Below are 23,953 nucleotides of genomic sequence, written 5' to 3' on the forward strand. Positions count from 1 at the left end.
CTCAGCACTGTCCCCATGACTTGTCCGACCTGCCCAGCTCCTTTTCCACCTATCCACTCCACCCTCTCTTCCCTGACCTATCACCTTCATCTTCTTCCCCACCTACCTATTGTACTCTATGTTACTTTCTCCCCACCCCCACCCTCCTCTAGCTTATCTCTCCACCCTTCAGGCTCTCTGCCTTTATTCCTGATGAAAGGCTTTTGCCTGAAACGTCGGTTTCGAAGCTCCTTGGATGCTGCCTGAACTGCTGTGCTCTTCCAGCACCACTAATGCAGAATCTGGTTTCCAGCATTGTTTTTGCATACCTGAACGGAAAAACTGTCCAGGCTCAAATTATGTTATAAATATCCAATAATTGTACTCCCTTGTGAAAAGGCAAGTGGCGAGGATGACACAAGAGACTGCAGGGTGGGCACAAGCTTGGCCAGGTGGAATATGTTGCACTTTGGCAGGAAGTGCCAGAGAGGAGCTCAATATTATTCATGCAGAGGGAGGCTGGAGTGTGTATCTCTCATTTGCAGGTGAATGGCAAGGGATGGGAACAGCAGGGAGAAGAAGGCTCCCTAGTGATGTGGGTTAAACTCAGAGTCCATGGGGAATGCACACTGACACACACTCAGCTGCAGGGGGCGCTGGAAGGGTGTCCTCTTCCCCCCCCAGCGGCAGAAGGGGCGGGGTCTCTCCCCGACCTACATCCGGGGTAATGCCAGCAGATGACGGGGGGGTTGGTGGTGCGCGTGACGTCACGTCCGCCAGACCTCTATTTCCCGGCCGGCCCCGCCCAGTGAGCGGCCCTTTCTCTTCCGGTCCCCGCTCTCGGAGTGTGAGCCGCGCGCGAGCTCTCTCTCTCTCAGGTGAGGCCTGTCCCGGCTCCATCCGGCTCCATCCGCCTCGGGGGAGGGGTACCGCGGGCTGGGGGGGTACCGCGGGCTGGAGGACGGTACCCCTCCAGCGCGGTCGGAGGCTGTAGGCAGTTTGGGGAGGGCTCGGTGTGGGTTATGGGGGGGGTGCCCTGACTCTGTGAAGGGGGAGGGGGCCCTGACTCTGTGAAGGGGGAGGGGGGGGGGGCCCTGACTCTGTGAAGGGGAAGGGGAAGGGGGAGGGGGGGGGGGCCCTGACTCTGAATAGCCCCCCACCCCGCAGTGATACTGTTGCATTGCCTCCCTGATACTGATTGCCCCACTCCACGTGCAGGTGCCATGGATCCCCCCCAGGTTTCCTGTGGGCTGCCCACGCTGGGATGGTGCTGTTACCACACAGCAGTGCTCTCCACCCTGACCTGTTGGCATGCTGTTATGTTCATTGCCCCTGTTCTGAGCCCGTACCAATCACTTTAGTCTCTTCATTCGCCTCTCCTGAAGGAGCGTCGCTCCGAAAGCTGGTGTTTCCAATTAAACCTGTTGGGCTATAGCCTGGTGCTGTGTGATTTTTTTTTTTTATATATATATATAAACCGTGTCCACCCCAGTCCCAACAGTGGAATCTCCAAACCAGTTTTTAAACTGTCCGTTGGAGAGGTGGGGGTGCAGTGCTGGTTCTGGGCTCCATACAGCGGCACACACGTTGACTGTTGTTTGCTCGCATGGTGCACCCTCGCCGCTGGTGAGTTTTCTGTGGCTTTTGCAGGTCCGGCTGGGAGGGCAGAGCAGCAGCAGAGGTGAAACCCATTCCAGTTCTAATTCGCCTCCGTAACTAGAGGCTGGAAGAACAATCTGCTGCATGCTTGGAGGGGGGGGGGGGGAAAGTAGTTGGCGTCAGTATCCAAAGCAAAGCAATTCACTCGAGCAGAAAAACTGGGAGTGATGAAACCAAACAGGTCGTGTACAGTGTCCAGTGTTAAACTTTAATCAATGGAACTGGGGATTGGCGTACTAGACGAGCGTTGCTGAGTGTTAACCCTGAGCTGGACAGGCACCCATCCCAGAGTAGGCAACACCTGGGGACATTCAGTTGGAGAGTTACTGGTTCTGGAAGGATGGCCCTCCACCTGAACTGACAGTTAGTTATAGAGAGACAATGCAACCATATTATTAAAGCAAAGAGGAATGATCATTCATGGAACCAGGGCATCCTCAGAGACACCCCCTCCACAAGGCTTCTCTTCTCTTTTAAAGGTTACAATACTGGCATTGGGTGTAAAAGAGTTACCTTTTAGCTGCTATGTCTTTGGACTCTGACCTCTTCCTTTGTGAATGAAGACTGGCCTGTAGATGGGTTGAAAAGTGTGGTGCTGGAAAAGCGCAGCATATCGGGTAGCATCCGAGGAGCAGGAGGGTCAACATTTCAGGAGTAAACCCTTCCCCATCCCTGATGATTCTCCGGCTCCTCAGATGCTACCTGACCTGCTGTGCTTTTCCAGTGCCACACGTTTCAACTCTGACTCTCTCCATCTGCAGTCTTCACTGTCGGCGTGGCGATGAGAAATGCGAAGAATAACAATTGATGTTGATAATGAGGTTGGACAGTCGTAAAGAAGGAGCTGTTTCTGCATTAAGGTGGATTAAGAGGAACAAGGAGGGGACAGGGAACGTTTGTGACTTTCCGCTGTTTCAGAGCTGACCGACCTGATTTGGCCGGATCGAACAAAGAGTTGCAGGCAAGATGGACGCTTATCTTTAGAGGATTACTGCATCAGTATTCAGAGTGGTACGGGTGGGTTGGAGCAGCACGACCGTTTGCTGGGACAGGGAGATGAAAGGTCAGCTGTTCTGCTTTGGTTGAGGAAAAGTGAGAATGGAGGTGGACAGTAACTGGAAGATGCCGACATGAACAATATCAGCCAATCTGGAGGAAGCTGAGAGGGAAAGCTCGAGCGGAAGGTCACTATTTTGAGGCAGGTTATCCATTCAAGGCACGTGAGAATCTCTTTCCTTTTGAGGGTCAGGACACTCTTGAAAAGGCAGGGAAGTCTGAGTGTTTGAATATTTTTAAGACATAATTGGACAGATGAGCAAGAGGGTGAAAGGTTATGAGGAAAGAGTGTGGATGAGAGCTTCCAGTTGGATCTTAATCCATGATGGAGCAGGCTTGTGTGCCAATTTGTGTACTAGTCCTCCAGTCCACAGAATTAGATCATTGGTGGGTGAACATTGTACCTGACTGTGATGCCCTCCACAGTAGAATAACGAATTTTATTCGCAGGCCTTCCAGGAAATCTGTCATGAAACTATCAGCACCAACTGTAGATTCTGGTAGCTGAATCCTAGTCAGTCAGTCAGACTGTTGATGTGGAGCTGGTGATTGTGACTGTAACCAGAATGGTTTGTCTCAGCAGGAAGCATGCCAGCCCTAAGACCACTTACCAGGCCTAAAATTGTGAAAAAACGCAGAAAGAAGTTCATTCGTCACCAGTCTGATCGCTATGTGAAGATTGCGGTAAGATTTTCACTCCTTTGTCATTTGAACTATTGTTTGTAAACCTGATGATTCTTGCACATTTATGACACCAGCTTGGACATTTGCTTTCTTAAATAGATTGACTATTCATGCTGGGAGAGTTCATACATACAGCATGGAAACAGACCCTCCTATCCAATTTTTCCACACTGACCAGACATCACAATCTGATCTAGTCTCTTTTGCCAGCACTTGGCCCAGTTCTCTCCTAACCCTTCCTATTCATATACCCAAACGGATGCCTTTTAAATATTGTAATTATACCGGCCTCTTCCACCTTCTCTGGCAGCTTGTTCCATATGCACACTGCCCTCTGTGTGAAAACGTGACCCCTCAGATCCTTTTTCCCCATCTCACTTTAAACCTTTGTCCTCGAATTTTGGACTCATCAATCCTAGGAAAAAGACTATGGCTATTCACCCTAGCCATGCTTCTCATGATTTTATAAACCTCTGTAAAACAGCCCCTCGGGCTTCAGCGAAAAACTTCCCAGCCTTTCCTTAAACTCAAACTTCATAGTCTCTGCAACGTCCTTGTAAAACTTTACCGCATCTTTTGCAGTTTAATAACATCCATCCTGTAGAAGGGCGACCAGGTGAGTTGTTGTTTGACCTAGGGCATTGTCTTGGCCTTTGGTACTTGCCCAGTGTGAATGGATGTGTGGTATTATTTTCTGTTTAAAATCTATTCCTTCCTTTTAACAGCGTAACTGGCGTAAACCCAGAGGGATTGACAACAGGGTGCGTAGGAGATTTAAGGGTCAAATCCTCATGCCCAACATTGGGTACGGCAGCAACAAGAAAACCAAACACATGCTACCCTCTGGCTTCAAGAAATTTCTGGTGCACAACGTCAAGGAGCTGGAGGTCTTGATGATGAGCAACAAGTAAGGATTCCTTGTGGAACTGTGTGATTATTTGGGACTGAGTGCCACCGTGTCGTGGTTGCTGTCCTCTCGGGCCGCGTACAAAGAACAAAGAAAATTTACAGCCCAGGAACAGGTCCTTCGGCTCTCCAAGCCTGAGCTGATCCAACTCCACTGTCTAAACCTCTGCTCCCCCTCCTACTCATGCATCTGTCCAGACGCATCTTAAATGAATCTACCGTGCCTGTCTCTACTGCCTGTGTTGGCAACGTGTTCTAGGCACCCACCACCCTCTGAGTGAAGTACTTGCTGCATGTTTCACTCTTAAACTTTCCACCTCTCACCTTGAAAGCGTGACCCCTCGTTATTGAATCCTTCACCCTGGGAAAAAGCTTGTCCCTATCCACCTTGTCTATACCCATCATGATTTTGTAAACCTCAATCGGGTCCCCCCTCGATCTCCTTTTTTCTAGTGAAAATAAACCTAACCTTCTCAATCTCTCTTCATAGCTAGCACCTTCCATACCAGACAACATCCTTGTAAACCTTCTCTGCACTCTGTCCAAAGTGTCCACATCCTTTTGGTAATATGGCGCCCAGAACTGTACACCGTATTCTCAATGCAGCTGAACCAATGTCTTGTACAATTTTAACATGACTTGCCAACTCTTATACTCAATACTCCCTCTGATGAAGGCAAGCATACTATGTGCCTTCTTGACCACTCTATCCACCTGTGCAGCAACCTTCAGGGTACAATGGACCTGCACTCCCAGATCTCTCTGCCCATCAACTTTTCTCAAGACTTCAACAGCTTCCTCATTTCCCCTTCCTCCACCTCATCCTAGTTTCAAACTTCCAGCTCCGCACTGTCCCCTTGACTTGTCCGACCTGCCTAGCTCCTTTTCCATCTATCCACTCCACCCTCTCCTCCCTGACCTATCACCTTCATCTCCTCCCCCACTCACCTATTGTACTCTATGCTACTTTCTCCCCACCCCCACCCTCCTCTAGCTTATCTCTCCACGCTTCAGGCTCTCTGCCTTTATTCCTGATGAAGGGCTTTTGCCTGAAACGTCGATTTTGCTGCTCGTGGAATGCTGCCTGAATTGCTGTGCTCTTCCAGCACCACTGATGCAGTATTCCAGAAGTAGCCTGACCAATGTCCTGTACAGCTGCAAAATGACATCCCAATTCCTATACTCACTGACCAGTAAAGGAAGGTGTACCAAATGCTGCCTTCACTACCCTGTTACACCACCTTCAAGGAATTATAACCTGCACCCAAGGTCTGTTTGTTTGGCCACGCTCACCCGGACCCAACCATGAAGTGTGTAAGCATCTTTCATTCCTCATCCCACCTGATCAAGGTCCCTTTGTATTGAGAGAACCTTCGCTGTCCACTACAGCACAAATTTTATTATTCTTCGCAAACTTACTAACCATTCCTCCTAAATTCACATCCAAATCATTTATATAAACGATCCTTTGGGCATTGATACAAGGCTATCCAACCATTCCCCCAGTCCATTCTTGCAATAATCCCTGCCCCACATTGCTGTAGGAAAATTAATCTGTTCCTATGCTCTTCTGATTTGCATGTAGCCATTTCAAATCTACAAGGAGGAGGCCATTTGGCCCTTTTAATGTTTGTTCTTGCACTTCTAATTGATTGTGTTCCCTAAGCCTACATGGAAAGGCCAACAACCCTCAAGGTAGGGCCTACCAGATCGTTACAACCTGTTGTGAAGTAAGCCCTCCGGCTTTGCACTAGTTGTGAAATTGTTTCCTCTGGTTCTGTGGTCACTGCCATCAACGTCTCTCAAGTCTTCAAACCCCCTCCTAATTCAAACTCTGCATTCTGTCCACTGTTTCTCGAACTCAGCAAATTCTAGTTCAAGCAACTAGAGGCACCTCTGAAACGTGTCCCTCCAAAGTAAGCAGCCCCATTTCCCTTCAATGAAAGCATGCTTTCAAACCCACAGCCCTGTGACGCACTGGTGAATTCTGTCCAGAGCTTCAGCCAAGTCTGTGCCTGAGCTTCATTCAACATTGGTACCATCCTAAAGCTGGTGTTTATGAGCTGCTTTCTTGAAGTTGAGGGGATCAATCCTTCAGTTTGTGATGATTCATTTCCACTGACTGCAGACAGAAGAGTTTGGGTGTGTGTCTGTATCCTGTCTGTGCCCCTTCTTGTCAAGTACGTACTGGGTAACTGTATTGAGGGCCAGCTATTGACTGACTTGCTGCTTAATTAGTGCAGGTTTGTGTACAACTCCAGACATGTTTGTTCTTTCTCCTAGAACTTACTGTGCTGAGATTGCTCACAATGTCTCCTCGAAAAACCGCAAGACGATTGTGGAGAGGGCCGCCCAGCTTGCAATCAAGGTCACCAATCCCAACGCCAGATTACGCAGTGAAGAGAATGAATAGTGTGTCTTAGCAGAGCTTCATCTCTTTAATAAAATTTTAAAATGCCAAAACCTTCTGATCTGTTCCTTCAAAGGTGTTTCAGTAAACAGTCCCCAATCAGGTAAAAGCTTTTGTTGCATTACTGGTGATTACACAAGTGGTACATGCGCTATAAAGCATTGAGCAGTGTTCATTCTTTTTTTTATAATTTTTTATTGAGAAAAAATAGACTTTAAATATTACAAATACAAAACAATGCAATTCAAAACAGTACAAAAATAAGCCCATTTTTTTTTTAAATCCCCCATCCACCCTCCTGTACAAATGTGTAAACATATATAGAAAAATATACAAATTTTTAAAACCCTAAACTAGCTATTTAACTAAATAAATAAATAACCGACAACAAACAAATAAATAGTAATAACTCAACCCAGCCAAACAAAACACTCATACATTCACAGTTCCTCCTCCCTGGATATTGGACTCATGAAACACAATCGTTACGGCTATATAAAAGCCCTTGTTAGTATGGCAGTTAAATCTGTGTCGTATTCCATGTCTTGTAAAAATAATCAGTTTTGTGGTGTGCCATGTTTATGAGAAAATCCAGGGGAATATGCTCCATAACTATCTTCCGCCAACCCGACAGCCCTGGGGGGTTTTCGGGTATCGAACCTAGCAAGATATTCTTTATTGCACAAAACGTGAGAATATTGGAAAGTATTTTTTCTTATGCATATCTGCTGGAAAGTAGGCCAAAAGGAGAGAGATCGGGTCCTTCTCTACCCTTACTCCCAAAATCCTCTTCGTTGCATCTGCCACAGCACTCCAAAATGTTTGAAGCCCATGGTGAAAGTGCCCGGGCAGACCTTGCACGGGACATGAAGATACCCCTGGTTTAAATTTTGACAAACAGTCTGGATCCTGTGGAGAATCTTCAACTGTAAAGCATGGGTCCTATTGCAAATTGATATCTTTCTTGCATTCTCCCAAATATTCTCCCATGCCTCTGAGGAGACTTCAACGCCCAGCCCTCTTTCCCACATCTTGCAGAGTCGATCAGACTCATCTGAGTTGGCACCCCCTAGGTGATGATATAAAGTACTGACAGAGAGTGTACTCTTAGCCCTTAGCACCCCTCTCCCTATGTCAGGTTTGTAGGAATCAGTCAAAAGTGTGGCCTTTTTTTGAATACAATCCCTAACTTGGAAAAAAATGAAAGAGTTCTCTGTGAAATAACTCGTACTTCTAATGCTAACTGATTGAAGGACGTCATTATGTCTCCCTCAAATAAATTGTACACACCCCTAGCTGCCCAACGTTTAAATCCTGAATCTATCATACCCGGTTGAAAACCCGGCATATCCACTGAAGGTGTAAACAAAGATGTTTTGCCAATATTGCCCTCCATGCTTTAACAGTATTGAAGACTTGGGTGATGGCAATATTCCCTAACTGTCCTCATCTTGTCCAAAAACAGCAAACTGGTAAGGGGGCACCTTGCCTGGTAGACTTCGATATCTAGCCATATTGAAAGAGGGTACCCACAAACCCAATCACTCACGTAGGTCAAAAGTGAGCTTAATTGGTCATTTTTAATGGCTGGAAGGTCTACTCTTCCCCCCCCCCCAGTCTGTGAGGCAGTTGCAGTTTGGCTAATTTAATGAGGGGCTGCTGACGATGCCAAATAAAGGAGCTGAACCAGCCATTCAGCCTCCTGAGAGTTTGCTTAATGAAAGTCGGGGGAGTATCCATATAGGGTATAGCAAACGAGGGAGAATATTCATCTTAATAAGTGCTATCCGACCAACCACGAGACTGGAAGTGCCTCCCATCTTTGAAGATCTTGTTTAATTTTTCCAAATAATTGAATAAAATTGGCTTTGAACAGCCAATCTAGAACTGGAGTGATGAATATGCCCAAATACACAAACACCCCACCGTGACCACCTAAATGGGAATCCTAAAAGTCACCCTAAAGAGCCAGCTCCTTTGTAAAACCACCTATAAGCATAGCATCTTATTTAGCAAAATTAATCTTGTATCCTGAAAAAGTGCCAAACGCGCGAATGCATTGTATCAGGCGAGGCACTGAGACTGCTGGATTTGTCAAAAAAATTAGGACATCGTCTGCATACAACAAAATCTTATGTAATTTTGGCCCCACTTGGAACTGATATATTGGGATCCCTACGAATGACCTCTGCCAATGGTTCAATCACCAACGTAAAAAGTAATGATGAAAGGGGACAGCCCTGCCGGCTGCCCCTAAAAATGTTAAAATTGCTGGATCGTATCCCATTGGTAATGCCCGCAGCGAGAGGTACACCGTAGAGAACCTTTACCCACCTTATGAAAACTTTGCCCAGACCAAACTAGAGTATAGAAAAGGTACGGCCACTCAACTCGGTCAAATGCCTTCTCTGCATCTAAAGAAATCACCAATCCCTGTATTGACTGCTGTTGGCATGCTTGAAATACGTCAAGCAGCCTCCTAACGTTATTGGAGGATCTACGATCCTTTATGAAGCCCGTCTGATCCTCTAATAATAGAGGGTAACACAGTCTCCAGCCTTAACGCGTGGGCCTTAGAGAGGATCTTAAAGTCCACATTTAAGAGCAAGATGGGCCTGTATGAAGCACAGTCTTCCGGATCCTTCCCTTTTTTAAGGATAAGTGAAATATTGGCCTCTCTCAGAGATGGTGGGAGACGATCATAACTGTATGAATCATTAAACATATTCAGCATCAGGCCCGACAGTATACTTATAAATTCCTTATAGAATTCACTGGGAAGTCCATCTGGACTGGGCGCCTTTCCACTCTGAAGCTGCCTCACAGCTTCCTGCACTTCTTGCTCTGATAACGAGGCATTGAGAAAGGACTGTTGTTCGGGAGTCACACCCGGGAGCTTCAGATCTCTAAAAAAGGATTCCATTTTGGCCTGTCCCTCCTCACAATCCTCAGACTGATATAACTTAGAGTAAAATCTCTGGAACGCCACATTAATCTCTTTAGAATCACATGATAGGTTCCCAGACCCTTCCCTAATCGCTGTAATGGTTTGTGGGGCACTTCTCTTTCTGGCAAGGTATGCTAAGTATTTGGCTGGCTTGTCACCATGCTCGTATAGCCTTTGCTTTGCAAAAGCCAGCTCCTTCTTTGCCGTCTGCGTGAGCACGGAATTTAGTGCAGACCGCAGTGCCGTAATCCTCTGTAGTTTGACCAACGAGGGTCTGTCAAAATAGGCCTTCTCGGCTGCCTTCAACCGTGCTTCAAGGAGACGTTGCTGCTCACCCTTCTGCCGCTTCCTACTTGTGGAATATGAAATAACTAACCCTCTGGCATAAGCTCTGGCAGTTTCCCAGAGAACAGATGAGCTATCAACCGAGCCTATGTTGATGTCTAGGAATGCCTGAAATTCCCTAGAGAAATACTCCACAAACCCACTATCCATGAGGATAAAGGGATCCATTTGCCAGTACCTTGAACCCACTGTAACGTCCTTAGTCTTAACCATAAGGTACACTGGAGCATGATCAGAGATGGTAATATTACCAATCGGACAGGATGCCACCAGATGCAGGGTTACCGCAGGGGTCAGAAAAAAATCATCCTCTTGTGACATCTATGCAGATTGGAGAAAAACGTGAAATCCCTACCTGTAGGGTGGAGACACCTCCAGATGTCCACCAATCCTAATTCCCCACACAGATCCACTAACTGTTTAGTTTGTACAGAGGATATCAAGGGACCTTTGGGTAACCTGTCTATTGTGGGATCCATGAGACAGTTAAAATCTCCCCCTATAGTGTGCCATGACTCAGGACTTATCAATTTAGAAAAAGCATCTACCAAAAAGTTAAGGGGATGAGCCTGGGGGACAATAAGCATTTAAAACACCGTATTTTCTTCCCCATTTATCAAGGCTTTAAGAATTACAAACCGCCTGGATTGTCTTTAACACATACCAACAATTTAAATGTTTTTTTTTCCCTAACCAATATGGCCACTCCCCTACTTCTGGTATTAAATGATGAAAAATAAACTTGGTCAAAGCCATTCTGCTGCAATTTCAGATGCTCCTTGTCATCCAACTGTGTCTCCTGTAACAAAGCAATATCCACCTTTCTAAGACTCAAGAGTACCTTCTTCCTCTTAATTGGTGAGTGACTTCCCTTGATATTCCAGGTACACCATTTCATCAAATCATTGGCCATAATCTTCTGCAATTACATTTAAATTCCAAAGAGAAGGAACCCGAATCGCAAATTGCTGAGCCTTAGTGTCGCATGATCCACCAAATATAAAACTACATAAACTAAAACCACTACATTTAACAAACCTACAAAATTATTAAAAATAAAAAACAACAAAAACCAAAAAACAGTCCAACATATAAAGCGCCAATAGCGCTGAGTAGAGGAACTCACCCCCTGCCCAGAGGGGGCAACTACCCGTCCCAAACTGCCCATAAATAGGCATCTGACCATCTCAACCACCTTCACTTCTCCCAGCTAGACCCGCATCGCAAACACAAGCTGAAAAGAATAAACACCCACAGAATATTGAAATGAATAAAAAAGCATTCTTTTATATATAAAAAAAGGGGGAATTAAATACCCCACCCATCCCTTGGTATATCCTAACTTAGAAATTGAAAATGTACATCTTAACCACCGCCAGACATAGTTTAAACCAAATTATTATCAATAGAGGAAAAAAAAGGAAAAATGAAGCTCCAACTGGATTTCCTCCATTTCTTTTACAGAATGATAAACACATACTCAAGCAACAATATTTATACATACTACAATTGTTTAAATTAGGTTAGTTTGTCCACAAAGTCTCTTGCCTTCTCCGATGTGTCAGAGAGATGCATGGATCCATCTAAGGTGATCTGAAGCACTGCCGGATATCTCAGGGAGTACTGAATCGCGAGCTCCTTCAGTCTTCTCTTGACACCATCATACGATTTTCGTTTCTGGATCACCGCTGCTGAAAAGCCCTGAAAAAACATGATCTTAGACCCCTTGTAAATTAGGGCCTTTGGCTCCTTCCCCTGGAGTCTGGAAGCCTCCATGACTCTCCCCGTATACCGGTAATGATGGAACTGCACCAGGAGAGGATGAAGATGTCGACCCAGACCTGATCTCCACACTGCAACCCGGTGAGCCCTCCCTATCCTCAATCCTCCCATCCAGTCTCCAATCTCCAAGTCAAGGAATTTCAGAAGCCAATCCTCAACAAATTCGGCAGGCTTCCTTACCCTCAGGCAGACCGATGATCCAAATGTTTTTTTCTCCTGCCCCTGTTTGGTTACGCAAATTACAGACCTGCGTCCCCAGGGCTTGGATCCTATCCTTGGATGAACTGGCATCAGCTTCCCCCACTGTGACCCTGTGCTCCACCTCACCCGTCCTCTTCTCCAGGGCTCCCAGCTGCTGCTCAAGCTTCTGCAGCATGAGAGAGATTGGAGCCAGCTTCTCTTTGGTCTGCTTCCCCAGCATCTCACGAGTCTTCCCGAGCTGCTTCACCAGGGCCTGGAGAGTAATCGGCTCTGAGGCTGCTGCAGGCTGAGCTGCAGGCCCGGCCTTGGCTGCTCCTCCTTTTTTCAGCATCTCTGGACGGCTGAAAATAAAGGTAACTTAATTTTTAGACCTTTCTTGGGACTCTGCGATTTTTCCGGAGTCCCTGGAAATCCCGATGACCTGGGGTTGGGCAGGTTAAAGGACTGTGAAGCTCTGCAGTGTGATCTTCTCAGATCGCCGCCATCTTTGATCCCCCCCCCCCCCCCCCCCCCCGTGTTGATTCTTAAATGCCTTTCATCTGAAAACAAGCCATTCCCACTGATTTCTCTTTTTACGATCACTGAATCAAATTTGTCCTTAATTAATCCACACTTCTCCAAGTGCTATTATATTTTTGTCCTGAGCTGTCCCTAAACGTTTTTTGATGGTGGACTGACAGGCCTCTCGTTCTTGGCTTTCTCTTTGTAATGATTGCCTCTATGCCAGGAAAGTTATGGCCACTGTCCTTGCAGTCTCAGTCTGAATGTCCAAGGATGCTAAGTGAAGCATTTAACCCAGTCTTGATGACTTGTCAACCTCTTGAATACAGCCAGACCTCTGCTTCACCTAGTTGTTTTTGTTTTTGCCGCTGTTTGCCTATTATTATCTATGCTATCTAACTCTGTGATCTACCTGCACTGCTTGCAAGGCAAAGTTTTTCACTGTGCCTCGGTACATGTGACAATAAATTCAACTCAATTGTAACCCATCTAGTATCTCAAGGGTCTGTGGCTGAATCTCTCAACCCATAGTATCTCAGTTATGCTCACTGTTCCTTAGTTGTGTTCCTGAAGAAGGGCTCATGCCCGAAACGTCGATTCTCCTGCTCCTTGGATGCTGCCTGACCTGCTGCGCTTTTCCAGCAACACATTTTCAGCTTCCTCTTCTTTACCCTTACAAAATGGAAGATTTTAAATTTTTGTTAACTGCTGTTCTAATCCTCTTCACCTTGCATTTCCTCTTTCACTTTGAAAAATTCCACGTTTACCTGGGTCTGTCTCATCTTACCAACCTGCTTTCTGTCCTTGTATCTGTGATTCCTTGCTACAGGGAACTTGTTCCAGGCTGCCTTATCGTATCTGAAAATGTGTTGCTGGAAAAGCGCAGCAGGTCAGGCAGCATCCAAGGAGCAGGAGAATCGACGTTTCGGGCATAAGCCCTTCTTCCGAAACGTCGATTCTCCTGCTCCTTGGACGCTGCCTGACCTGCTGCGCTTTACCAGCAACACATTTTCAGCTCTGATCTCCAGCAACTGCAGTCCTCACTTACTCCTGCCTTATCGTATCTCTCATGGGAATGTACCTCAGCCATCGCTGAACTTTGGCCTCTTTTTAAAACCACCCTATTGTTCAGATACAATCTTGCCTGGCATTTTTTTAATCCCTAACTATTCAAGACCCATTTCTGACTGACATTGGCTGTCCAGCCAGATGATATTTTCCCATTGATGGCTCCTTAACCATGATTGGTCTAAATATTTCAGAGCAAGCATCACTTTTATAAGGTTAATGAAGCAGCATCCTAGGCTTTATTAATGAGGGTGAAGTGGTTATGTTAGATCTGTAATGACCCCCTAACCTCAACTGGAATGAGGAATAATGGGATGAATTGGAGCAGAAAACACTCAAGGTCCCAGGGTGAGGAGTGTGGATGGATTAGAGAGTATGCAACCAGTTTCCTTGAGAGGAGATTTGTTTGATGGATTTGGACCGTGTTGGTAGGGGGAAAGCCTGCCCAATTTACCAGCTGATCGACATAGCCTGAGACCACTGTTCTCAGTATTAACGCCACAACTTCTCATGTCTGCGAACTTACATTTACAACCAAGTATGTGAATGTAAATAACAAACAAATAGCAAGCATAGTCCTTATTGTTCACTATGCGCGCTGGTGTGACCAACTCATCAAACATGCTATCCACCACATTCCCGGCATTATGGATGTTCCGTAGTGAGTCTATGCGCAGCTCCAAGCGCTCTGTGGCAACTTAGAAGCTGCAGTTGATAGTGCTCAACATCTGAGGCTACAGTTTAAATCTGGGTTGTTGGTGCGTAGGTGGGTGACCTAAATGTTCTGTATAAATTGTGTGAATCTGAAAATTGGGAATGCTGCCTATGTGCATGTGAGAGAAAGTCCAAAAGGGATGAATGGTGTGTGTGAGTCTGCAATCCCTATTGAAAGTGCTTTGCAGTTGATTGAGGAATGATGCCAACTGGGATCACTGATCTGTGTGTGTACCATTTGTAAAAGCCACAAGCGCCAGAAAGCATAGATTTAAAAGTGATCCTCACAAGAAACAAGGGAGATGTGAGAAAAATTCTTCACGCAGGGAATGGAATACATTAGTTCGAAATGTAGAGGAGGCATTCAATAGGGTGTTGATTTGGGTAGAAATGATGTGCAGGGATAGGGGGCAAAGACCAGAGATTGGCAGTGTGGAATGATGCTCATTTGAAGAGCCATTAGAGACTCCCTGTGCGGGCTGGATAATACAGAAACACGTAGAGACCCGACTTTTCACAGGGAAAAGAATGTACTGGATTCTCACACTTTCCCTGGCACTCCTGACCGCATTGACCTCCTTGTGCAATGTTGCCAGGAGCAGAGAATGGGAGATTCCCTCTGTTTCCTCAAGCCCCTACATCCTTACAGTTTGCACAATGCAGTGTTAGAGCTCAGTGCTCCTTGGTGCAGGGCTGGACTATTTGACTGCACTCCCTGTTTGGATATCTCAATGGACCTGTCCCTCAGGCAGGGATGTCTGCAGCATTACCTTCTTGGAGACGAAGGGAAACAGTGGCCAGCATATTTCTTCAGAGCAGCTGACCCACATGGAGGGAGTCTGCTAAAGACAGATCTGCATTGTCCTAGCACTTCTCAGGACCTAACGCAGCCAGTGATGGACATTCTGGAATGTAGTAACTGCTTTATGTGCAACAGCCAGTGCACACAGCAAGCTCCCTTCTCCTGCTACAGAAATCCTCAGATATTGTTTCTTGAATGGACAGGCACCAGTTTTACTCTCATGGAAACACTGCTCGTTCAACTCCCCCACTCACTCTTCCTACCTTTATTACATAGAACATAGAACAATACAGCACAGAACAGGCCCTTCGGCCCACGATGTTGTGCCGAACATTTGTCCTAGCTTAAGCACCCATCCATGTACCTATCCAATTGCCGCTTAAAGGTCGCCAATGATTCTGACTCTGCCACTCCCACAGGCAGCACATTCCATGCCCCCACCACTCTCTGGGTAAAGAACCCACCCCTGACATCCCCCCTATACCTTCCACCCTTCACCTTAAATTTATGTCCCCTTGTAACACTCTGTTGTACCCGGGGAAAAAGTTTCTGACTGTCTATCTATTCCTCTGATCATCTTATAAACCTCTATCAAGTCACCCCTCATCCTTCGCCGTTCCAATGAGAAAAGGCCTAGCACTCTCAACCTAACACTATTACCCTGACAATGGTACCTCCCTGCCAATTCGTGAGCACAGTTTCATTCCCCTGAAAAACCTTTTTTGTGCAGCCTCTGCATTTATCTGTCTGGTGCATGTTTTTTCAACAACGCAACCGAGGAAGTTCTCGTTTTGTACTTCCAGCCTTTTCCCTTTTGTAATTCTATTCACATTTTGCCTTGTGCTCCTCCCTCTGTGCTCCCAGCATTTCCACTCCAGCATTTCCCAAAATATACTAGTCTGAACCCTCACACATCCACAGGAGATCTCAGAGAATTGCAGAGTCCTTAAAAGGAGAGAGAGAGAGAGAGACCGAGTGGGTGGAGAAAGGATATTTCAGCCAGTGGCTTGTGGGATATAGAACCAAGGGAAACCATTTCATAATAAAAGGGAAGCCATTTTGGACTGAGATGAGGAATTTCTTCACCCAGAGGCGGTGAATCTTTGGAATTGTCCATCCCGGAGGGCATTGGGAGCTCGGTCATTGAGTGCATTCAAGTGAGAGATTTGTAGTTACTAATGCCAGCGTGGCTCAGTGGTTAGCACTGCTGCTTCCCAGTGCCAGGGGCCCAGGTTCAATTCCAGCCTCGGGTGACTGTCTGTGAGGAGTTTGCACGTTCTCCCCGTGTCTGCGTGTGTTTCCTCCGGGTGCTCCGGTTTCGTCCCACAGTCCCAAAGATGTGCAGGTTCTGTGAATTGGCCATGCTAAATTGCCCACAGTGTTCAGGGATGTGTAGGTTTGGTGCAAAAGAGTAAATGTAGAGTAATAGGGTCAGGGAATGGGTATGGGTGGGTTGTACTTCAGAGGATCAGTGTGGACTTGTTGGGCTAAATGGCCTTTTCCACACTAGGGATTCTCTGACATCAAGGGACATTGGAGAGATAGTGTTGACATAGATGAATGACTGTGATCTAGATGAATTTGAGGCACTGAATGGTCTATTCTTTCTCCTATTTCCTATGTTCCTTAACTCACAGAACAAATATTCTATCTCCTTGACCTTTCTGCTCCAAGTCTTCCAAAATACTGACCTCAAGATTTTACATCCCTCATGGTTTCCTAACAGTAACTCTTCGATAAACAATGCAGGAAATGTCTGCAGTATATCTCCAAATCAGGGAGACTATATCAGTGCGGGCATGCATCTGTTTTTATGTAACCCAGAAGCATGGTTTTCTTAATCTTAGAGACCTCGCCAACTTCAAACGCATTTACACATCGTTCTGGTGATGTGCTGTCTGAAATATTAGAGTATCATTGAGGGGTATGTCTCATATTGTAGACTTTTTGGCAATGACCATTAAAATTAAACTGCAGGGAAAATTAGATTACATTACAGTGTGGAAACAGGGCCCTTCGGCCCAACAAGTCCACACCGACCCGCCGAAGCGCAACACTTACCCCTTCACCTAACACTACGGGCAATTTAGCATGGCCAATTCACCTGACCTGCACATCTTTGGACTGTGGGAGGAAATCGGAGCACCCGGAGGAAACCCACGCAGACACGGGGAGAACGTGCAAACTCCACACAGTCAGTCGCCTGAGGCGGGAATTGAACCCGGGTCTCTGGCGCTGTGAGGCAGCAGTGCTAACCACTGTGCCACCGTGCCGCCCATAAAATGTTTCATGTGCATAAAGAGCACAACATGTTTGATTGATATCTAAAGGATAACTCCACATTAAGCAAAGAAGCTTTGGGATTATTACTGGATGTTTAACAATTTACTGCCTCTAGAGTGTCATGGTTGCAAAGATAAACTAATATACAGTGACTTTAATAGTTGAAGTTAAAATCACACAACACCAGGTTATAGTCCAACAGGTTTGTTTGGAAGGACTGGCTTTCAGAGCGCTACTCCTTCAGCAGGTAGCTAGTAGGGCAGGATCATAGGACATAGTATTTATAGCAAAAGATCACAGTGTCATACAACTGATGCGATATATTGAACAAACCTAGATTGTTATTAAGTCTTTCATCTTTTAGAATAGGTTACAGGTTTCAATTCATTAATATGTAAATCCCAGAATTTCTTTCAAGTCACATTCCTGAGATAAATTAAAGTTTTATTTAAAAAAGTGACATCTCGGCTCAGATAATGCATTAAAGGTGTGAGATTAGAGTCTGTCTGTATTCCAATCTTGACTCAGACTGGTTCTATTTTCAAAATAGGAATTTATAAAATGTCACATCGATTGACTGCCTACAGATTGTGTGCTTTTTCAACAAAATACAATGTATCTGCAAATACAATTCTGCAAATGCAAATTCACCCCATATGTATGGTATGTGTATGATCATGTGAGGGAGTGAGAGAGAGAGACAGAGAGAGTGTGTGTGTGTGCTTGATAGAGTGTGTGTGTGAGTGAGATGGAGTATATGCCTGTCAGAGGGTGTGCGCGTGGGTAAGTGTCTGAGAGACAGGGTCTGTGTGAGTTTGTAAGAGTGTGTTTGTATGTGTGTGAGTGTGTGTGTGAGTGTATAGTGTAATAGGGTCATCTGTAATGTGACATGAACCCAAGGTCCCAGTTGAGGCGATCCTCATGGGTACCATACTTGGCTATCAGTTTCTGCTTGGCCACTCTGTGTTGTTGTGTATGCCCAAGTGCCATGGAGGACAGTTACCTGAACATCCAAGGCTGAATGTCCCTAACCGCTGAAGTGTTCTCTGACTGGGAGGGAACTTCCTTGTCTGGTGACTGTTATGTGGTGTCCATTGATCTGTTGTGAAGTCTGCTTGGTCTTGCCAATGTATCATACCTTGGGGCATCTCAACCTGCAGGGTATGAGATAAACAAGGTTGGCCGAGTCACATGAGTACCTGCCACGTACATGGTGGGTGGGGTCCCCATGTGTAATGGTGGTATCCATGTAAATATAGAGTCATAGAGATGTACAACATGGAAACAGACCCTTCGGTTCAACCCATCCATGCCAACCAGATATCCCAACTCAATCTAGTCCTACCTGCCAGCACCCAGCCCCGATCCCTCCAAACCCTTCCTATTCATATACCCATCCAAATGCCTCTTTAAGTGTTACAATTGTACCAGCCTCCACCACATCCTCTGGCAGCTCATTCCATACACATACCACCCTCTGCATGAAAATGTTGCCCCTTAGGTCTCTTTTATATCTTTCCCCTCTCACCCTAAATCTATGCCCTCTAGTTCTGGACTCCCCGATCCCAGGGAAAAGACTTTGCCTATTTACCCTATCCATGCCCCTCATAATTTTGTAAACCTCTATAAGGTCACCCCTCAGCCTCCGACACTCCAGGGAAAACACTCCCAACATGTTCAGCCTCTCCCTATAGCTCAAATCCTCCAACCCTGGCAACATCCTTGTAAATTTTTTCTGAGCCCTTTCAAGTTTCACAACATCTTTCCGATAGGAAGGAGACCAGAATTGCACGCAATATTCCAACAGTGGCCTAACCAATGTCCTGTACAGCCGCAACATGACCTCCCAACTCTTGTACTCAATACTCTGACCAATAAAAGAAAGCATACCAAACGCCTTCTTCACTATCCTATCTACCTGCGACTCCACTTTATGAACCTGCAATCCAAGGTCTCTTTGTTCAGCAACACTCCCTAGGACCTTACCATTAAGTGTATAAGTCCTGCTCAGGTTTGCTTTCCCAAAATGCAGCACCTCGCATTTATCTGAATTAAACTCCATCTGCCACTTCTCAGCCCATTGGTGCATCTGGTCAAGATCCTGTTGTAATCTGAGGTAATCCTCTTCGCTGTCCACTCCACCTACAATTTTGGTGTCATCTGCAAACTTACTAACTGTACCTCTTATACTCACATCCAAATCATTTATGTAAATGACAAAAAGTAGAGGACCCAGCGCTGATCCTTGTGGCACTCCACTGGTCACAGGCCTCCAGTCTAACAAACAACCCTCCACCACCACCCTCTGTCTTCTACCTTTGAGCCAGTTCTGTATCCAAATGGCTAGTTCTCCCTGGATTCCATGAGATCTAACCTTGCGAATCAGTCTCCCATGGGGAACCTTGTCGAACGCTTCACTGAAGGTGGATGCTGGGATATTGTTTCTGTCAGGCAGGGATACTAGGACTTGTGGGCACAGCCTTAAATTTAGAGGCGGTCAATTTAAAAAGGAAATGAGAGACACTTCTTCAGCCAGAGAGTGGTGGGTCTGTGAAATTCATTGTCAGGGAGCACAGTGGAGGCCGGAACGTTAAATGTCTTCCACGCAGAGATTGATGAATTCTAAATCTCGCAAGGAATTAAGGGTTATGGGGAGAATGCGGGTAAGTAGCGTTGAAATGCCCATCAGCCATGATTGAATGGCAGAGTGGACTCGATGGGCCGAATGGCCTTACTTCCACTCCTATTTCTTATGGTCTTAAAGGTGAGAAGTGGAGGTGTGGGGAAGGTCTTGGTGAGGTGCTCATCCGCATTGATAATGTGTTGCAGGCTGCGAAGAACATGGGAAGTACTGGACAACGAAAGGTATCCTATCGGTTGTACCCCGTGTCTGTCTCCTGAGGAGGTCATTACGGTTCCTTGCTGTGGCATGTTGGAACTGGTGATCAATGAATTTAGCATCGTAATCTGTGCTTATGGGGTTGGCCTTCAGGCATTGGGAACCGAAGAGGGTCTTGGTTGGAGAGAGGGTTGGTGGGAAGGGAGGGAGACAGAATAAGAATTCCTCAGTCCACTGTCACCCACATAGTCATTCAATGTGCAAAGTCCTTGTGTATCCTTAATTTCTCGGCTTGTTTGTAATAGCCTGATGCCAGTGGAATAAAGAATCCCTGCTTCATGCTGTAAGTCTGCTCAACACCTCAAGATCGACAAGTAACAGCAACTAACGTGATATACACAATAATGACCAATCGTTTAGGCAGAAATTGCCTCAGGAACTTTTGACGAGTGGGTTTGGATCTTCATGAGCACACAACGAAAAATTGGTTTGCCCTGTGGTTACAGCTAGTTGTAGTTGAATAGGTTCAACAATTCCTGAGATTTCCCACAAATAGAAAACATACATCAAACATTACAGTGCAGTACAGGCCCTTTGACCCTCGATGTTACATCGACCTGTGAAAATAATCTGATGCCCATCTAACCTACACGAATCCAGGTTGAGATTATAATTAGACACGAGGCTGTAACAACTTTCCACAGGCAAATTGTGCAGTCCCAGTTTCCAATATGACATTCTTACACTCAGGCCACAATTGTTCCAGCTTATTGCGTGCACTTTATCTCCCACACTGAAGGAAATGAACCATCTGGGTTGTTATTGAGGGGAAGCTTGGTGAGGTTACTGAAGGAGTAAACTAGTAATCTCAGTAAATAATGACTGTAACAATTACTGTTAATTGTTGCAGAACCCCTGGCTGCTTCACTAATGTCCTTGAGGGAAATCTGCTGTCCTTGCCTGGTCTGACCTACTTTCGACTCTAGACCCAAACGGTGTGATTGACTCCTAATTTCCCTCTGATATGGTTGAATGAGATACTCAACTCAAGGGCAAGGAAGGTAGGGAAACAATGGCTGGTATTTCCGGTGATGCCCAGGTCCCACCCAAAGGGTAAAAAGAAAGAGCTGGGTGATGGTTGTGTTCTGCAGAAGTATGAGTCCCAGCAGCAAGCCATACCACTGGGACTGGGAAACAGGGATTTATCCGAGAACATTTATCCACAAGCGAGGTAAATGAGATGGAGAGCTTGTGCTCTGGGTGATCAGGAAGGGTGGGATAGAAGATGGGCTGTCAAAACATCAAGTCCATCACAAATCCTTCTGATGAGGTGTTTGATCGGGACCAAGAGGAATATTTCTAGGAGTACCTTAGAAATAAAGATGGGACGAATGCAAGATCTGCCTGTCCCTCATCTCCCTTTCCCTCCATCTTCCTGCCCCTCGTCAGCCTGTTGTAGCCTAATGTCCCTCTAAATACCATGCATCTCATGTGGCAGTGTCTCCACATAGAACTGAACAATCACCTCACAACTCACCAAACCAGAGTGAAAGCTAGTTATCCTTGAACCGGACGGATTTTGGCTAAGGAGGAGATAACTGTATTATCTCCTCCAACCTGATCCATTCCTGATCCTGGTATGTTATTGACCACTAGAATATTTCCCACATCACCGGTCATCCTCGAAGCAGAGGTCATGATTTGGAGATGCCGGTGTTGGATTGGGGTGGACAAAGTTAAAAATCACACAACACTAGGTTATAGTCCAACAGGTTTAATTGGAAGCACTAGCTTTCGGAGCGACGCTCCTTCATCAGGTGGTTGTGGAGGACACAGTTGTAAGGCACAGAATTTATAGCAAACGTTTACAGTGTGATGTAACTGAAATTATGCATTGATAAATACCTTGATTGCCTTTTGAGTCTTTCATCTGTTCGAATACCATGATAGTTTCACTTTTTTCATGTGAAAATCACAAAACTTTTTTTTAAAAGTTGCATTCTCAGGTTAACTGTAACAATTGGTGTTAGCCAGGCCATATGTTGAAGGTGTTAGCCCCCTGTGTTCGCTGTCTGTGCCATAATGTTTAGATTGATTCTAATCTAAAAAGTGAGATAACAGAGTCTTATATTAATTCATGCAGTTTTTGAGCACAGTACAATGTAACTCTGCAAGTACAAATTCACCCCACAAACGTATATATATATGTGTGCATGTGGGTCTTTGTGTGTGTGTGTGTGTCTGGGGTGGGGGGTTGTGAGTGTGCGAGAGAGTGTATAAGTGTGTGTGTGAGTGTAGAGTGCCTTAAGTCTGTGAGAGGGTGTGTGTGTTTGTAGGAGTGTGTGTGTATGTGAGGGTTGTGAGTGTCTGTGAGAGTATATGTGTGTGCGTGAGTGTAGAGTGGTCTAAGTCTGTGAGAGGATGAATGTGTGAGTGTGGGAGTGTGAGTGTCTGTGTATACGTGTCTGTGTGTATGTGTGTGTATTGGAGTGCCTGTGTGTGTGTAGGAGTATCTGTGTGTGTGTATAGTGCAATGGTGGTCACCTGTAGTGTGACATGAACCCAAGGTCCCGGTTGAGGCCCTCCCTATGAGTACCGAACTTAGCTATCAGCCTCTGCTCGGGCACGTTTTGCTGCTGCCTGTCCCGAAGTCCGCCTTGGAGGATGGTCACCTGAAGGTCTGAGGTTGAATGTCCTGGACCACTGAAGTGTTCCCCAACTGACACACAGACACTCACACACACCCTTACAGACACACACACTCCCACATGCATCCTCTCAGAGACTTAGACCAGTCTACACTCACGCGCACACATATACACTCTCTGTCACAACCCCCCCACCCCACTCCTGGCTGTTGATTGTTGTGCGGTGCCCATTCATCCGTTGTCATAGCCTTTGCTCGGTTTCCCCAATGTACCATGCCCCAGGGCATCCTTGCCTACAATGTATAAGATAGACAACTTTGGCTGAGTCACATGAGTACCTGCCACATACATGATGGGAGATGTCCCCACACGTAATGGTGGTATCCGTGTCCACACTCTGACACGTCTTGCAGCGCCTACCGTGACAGGGTTGTATGGAGTTGTCCTGAAAGCCAGGCAGCTTGCTACGAACAATGATCCATTTGAGGTTTGGTGATTGTTTAAAGGCAAGCAGTGGAGGTGTGGGGAAGGTCTTGGTGAGGTGCTCATCCTCATTGATAATGTGTTGCAGGTCACGAAATTCTGTGCCTTACAATTGTGTCCTCCACAACCACCTGATGAAGGAGCGTCGCTCCGAAAGCCAGTGCTTCCAATTAAACCTGTTGGACTATAGCCCGGTGTTGTGTGATTTTTAACCTTGAAGCAGAGGGACTGCCTTTGGTAACAGGAGATTGTCCAGCACACAGAGAGAGGTCAAATGCAGAAATAAGTTGTGAATTATTTAGCCCTCATTCGCCAATGGACAGAAATATTTCATAATTGTCGAATCTCTACAGTGTGGCATCGAGTCCCATCAACCCTCCATTCAGTATTCCACCCAGATCCACCCCATCCCTATTACCCTGCATTCCTCCTGACTTTTTCCACCTAACCTGCACATCTTTGGACTGTGGGAAGAAACCGGAGTACCCAGAGACATGGGGGAGAATATGAAAACTCCACACAGTTGCCTGAGGGTGGAAACAAACGTGGATCTCAGGAGCTACATGGCAGCAGTGCTAACCACTGTCACCCAGTTGTTCATCAAATCATTGTAACTAGAGACTGTGAGTAGCATAAATTCCTGTGG

At 46.0% G+C, this 23,953-nt stretch overlaps 1 protein-coding gene across 2 annotated transcripts; it reads left to right on the forward strand.

Moving 5' to 3' along the window:
* The first annotated feature begins 776 nt into the window (after positions 1-776).
* On the forward strand, positions 777-6,747 carry rpl32 (ribosomal protein L32). Of its 2 annotated transcripts, XM_087994551.1 has the most exons (4): positions 777-857; positions 3,282-3,378; positions 4,104-4,285; positions 6,568-6,747. In XM_087994551.1, the coding sequence occupies exons 2-4, from the start codon at positions 3,283-3,285 to the stop codon at positions 6,695-6,697; spliced, it is 408 nt and encodes a 135-aa protein (XP_087850677.1). In that variant the 5' UTR covers positions 777-857; position 3,282; the 3' UTR covers positions 6,698-6,747. The 2 variants fall into 2 exon arrangements, with proteins under 2 accessions (XP_087850677.1, XP_043564369.1); XM_043708434.2 differs by lacking the exon at positions 777-857 and having other exon boundaries at positions 3,269-3,378.
* Positions 6,748-23,953: the final 17,206 nt, after the last annotated feature.

The sequence above is a fragment of the Chiloscyllium plagiosum genome, unplaced genomic scaffold (assembly GCF_037043375.1).
Source record: "Chiloscyllium plagiosum isolate Xiang-an unplaced genomic scaffold, Cpla_swu_hap1 HiC_scaffold_14, whole genome shotgun sequence".
NCBI classification, from domain to species: Eukaryota; Metazoa; Chordata; class Chondrichthyes; order Orectolobiformes; family Hemiscylliidae; genus Chiloscyllium; species Chiloscyllium plagiosum.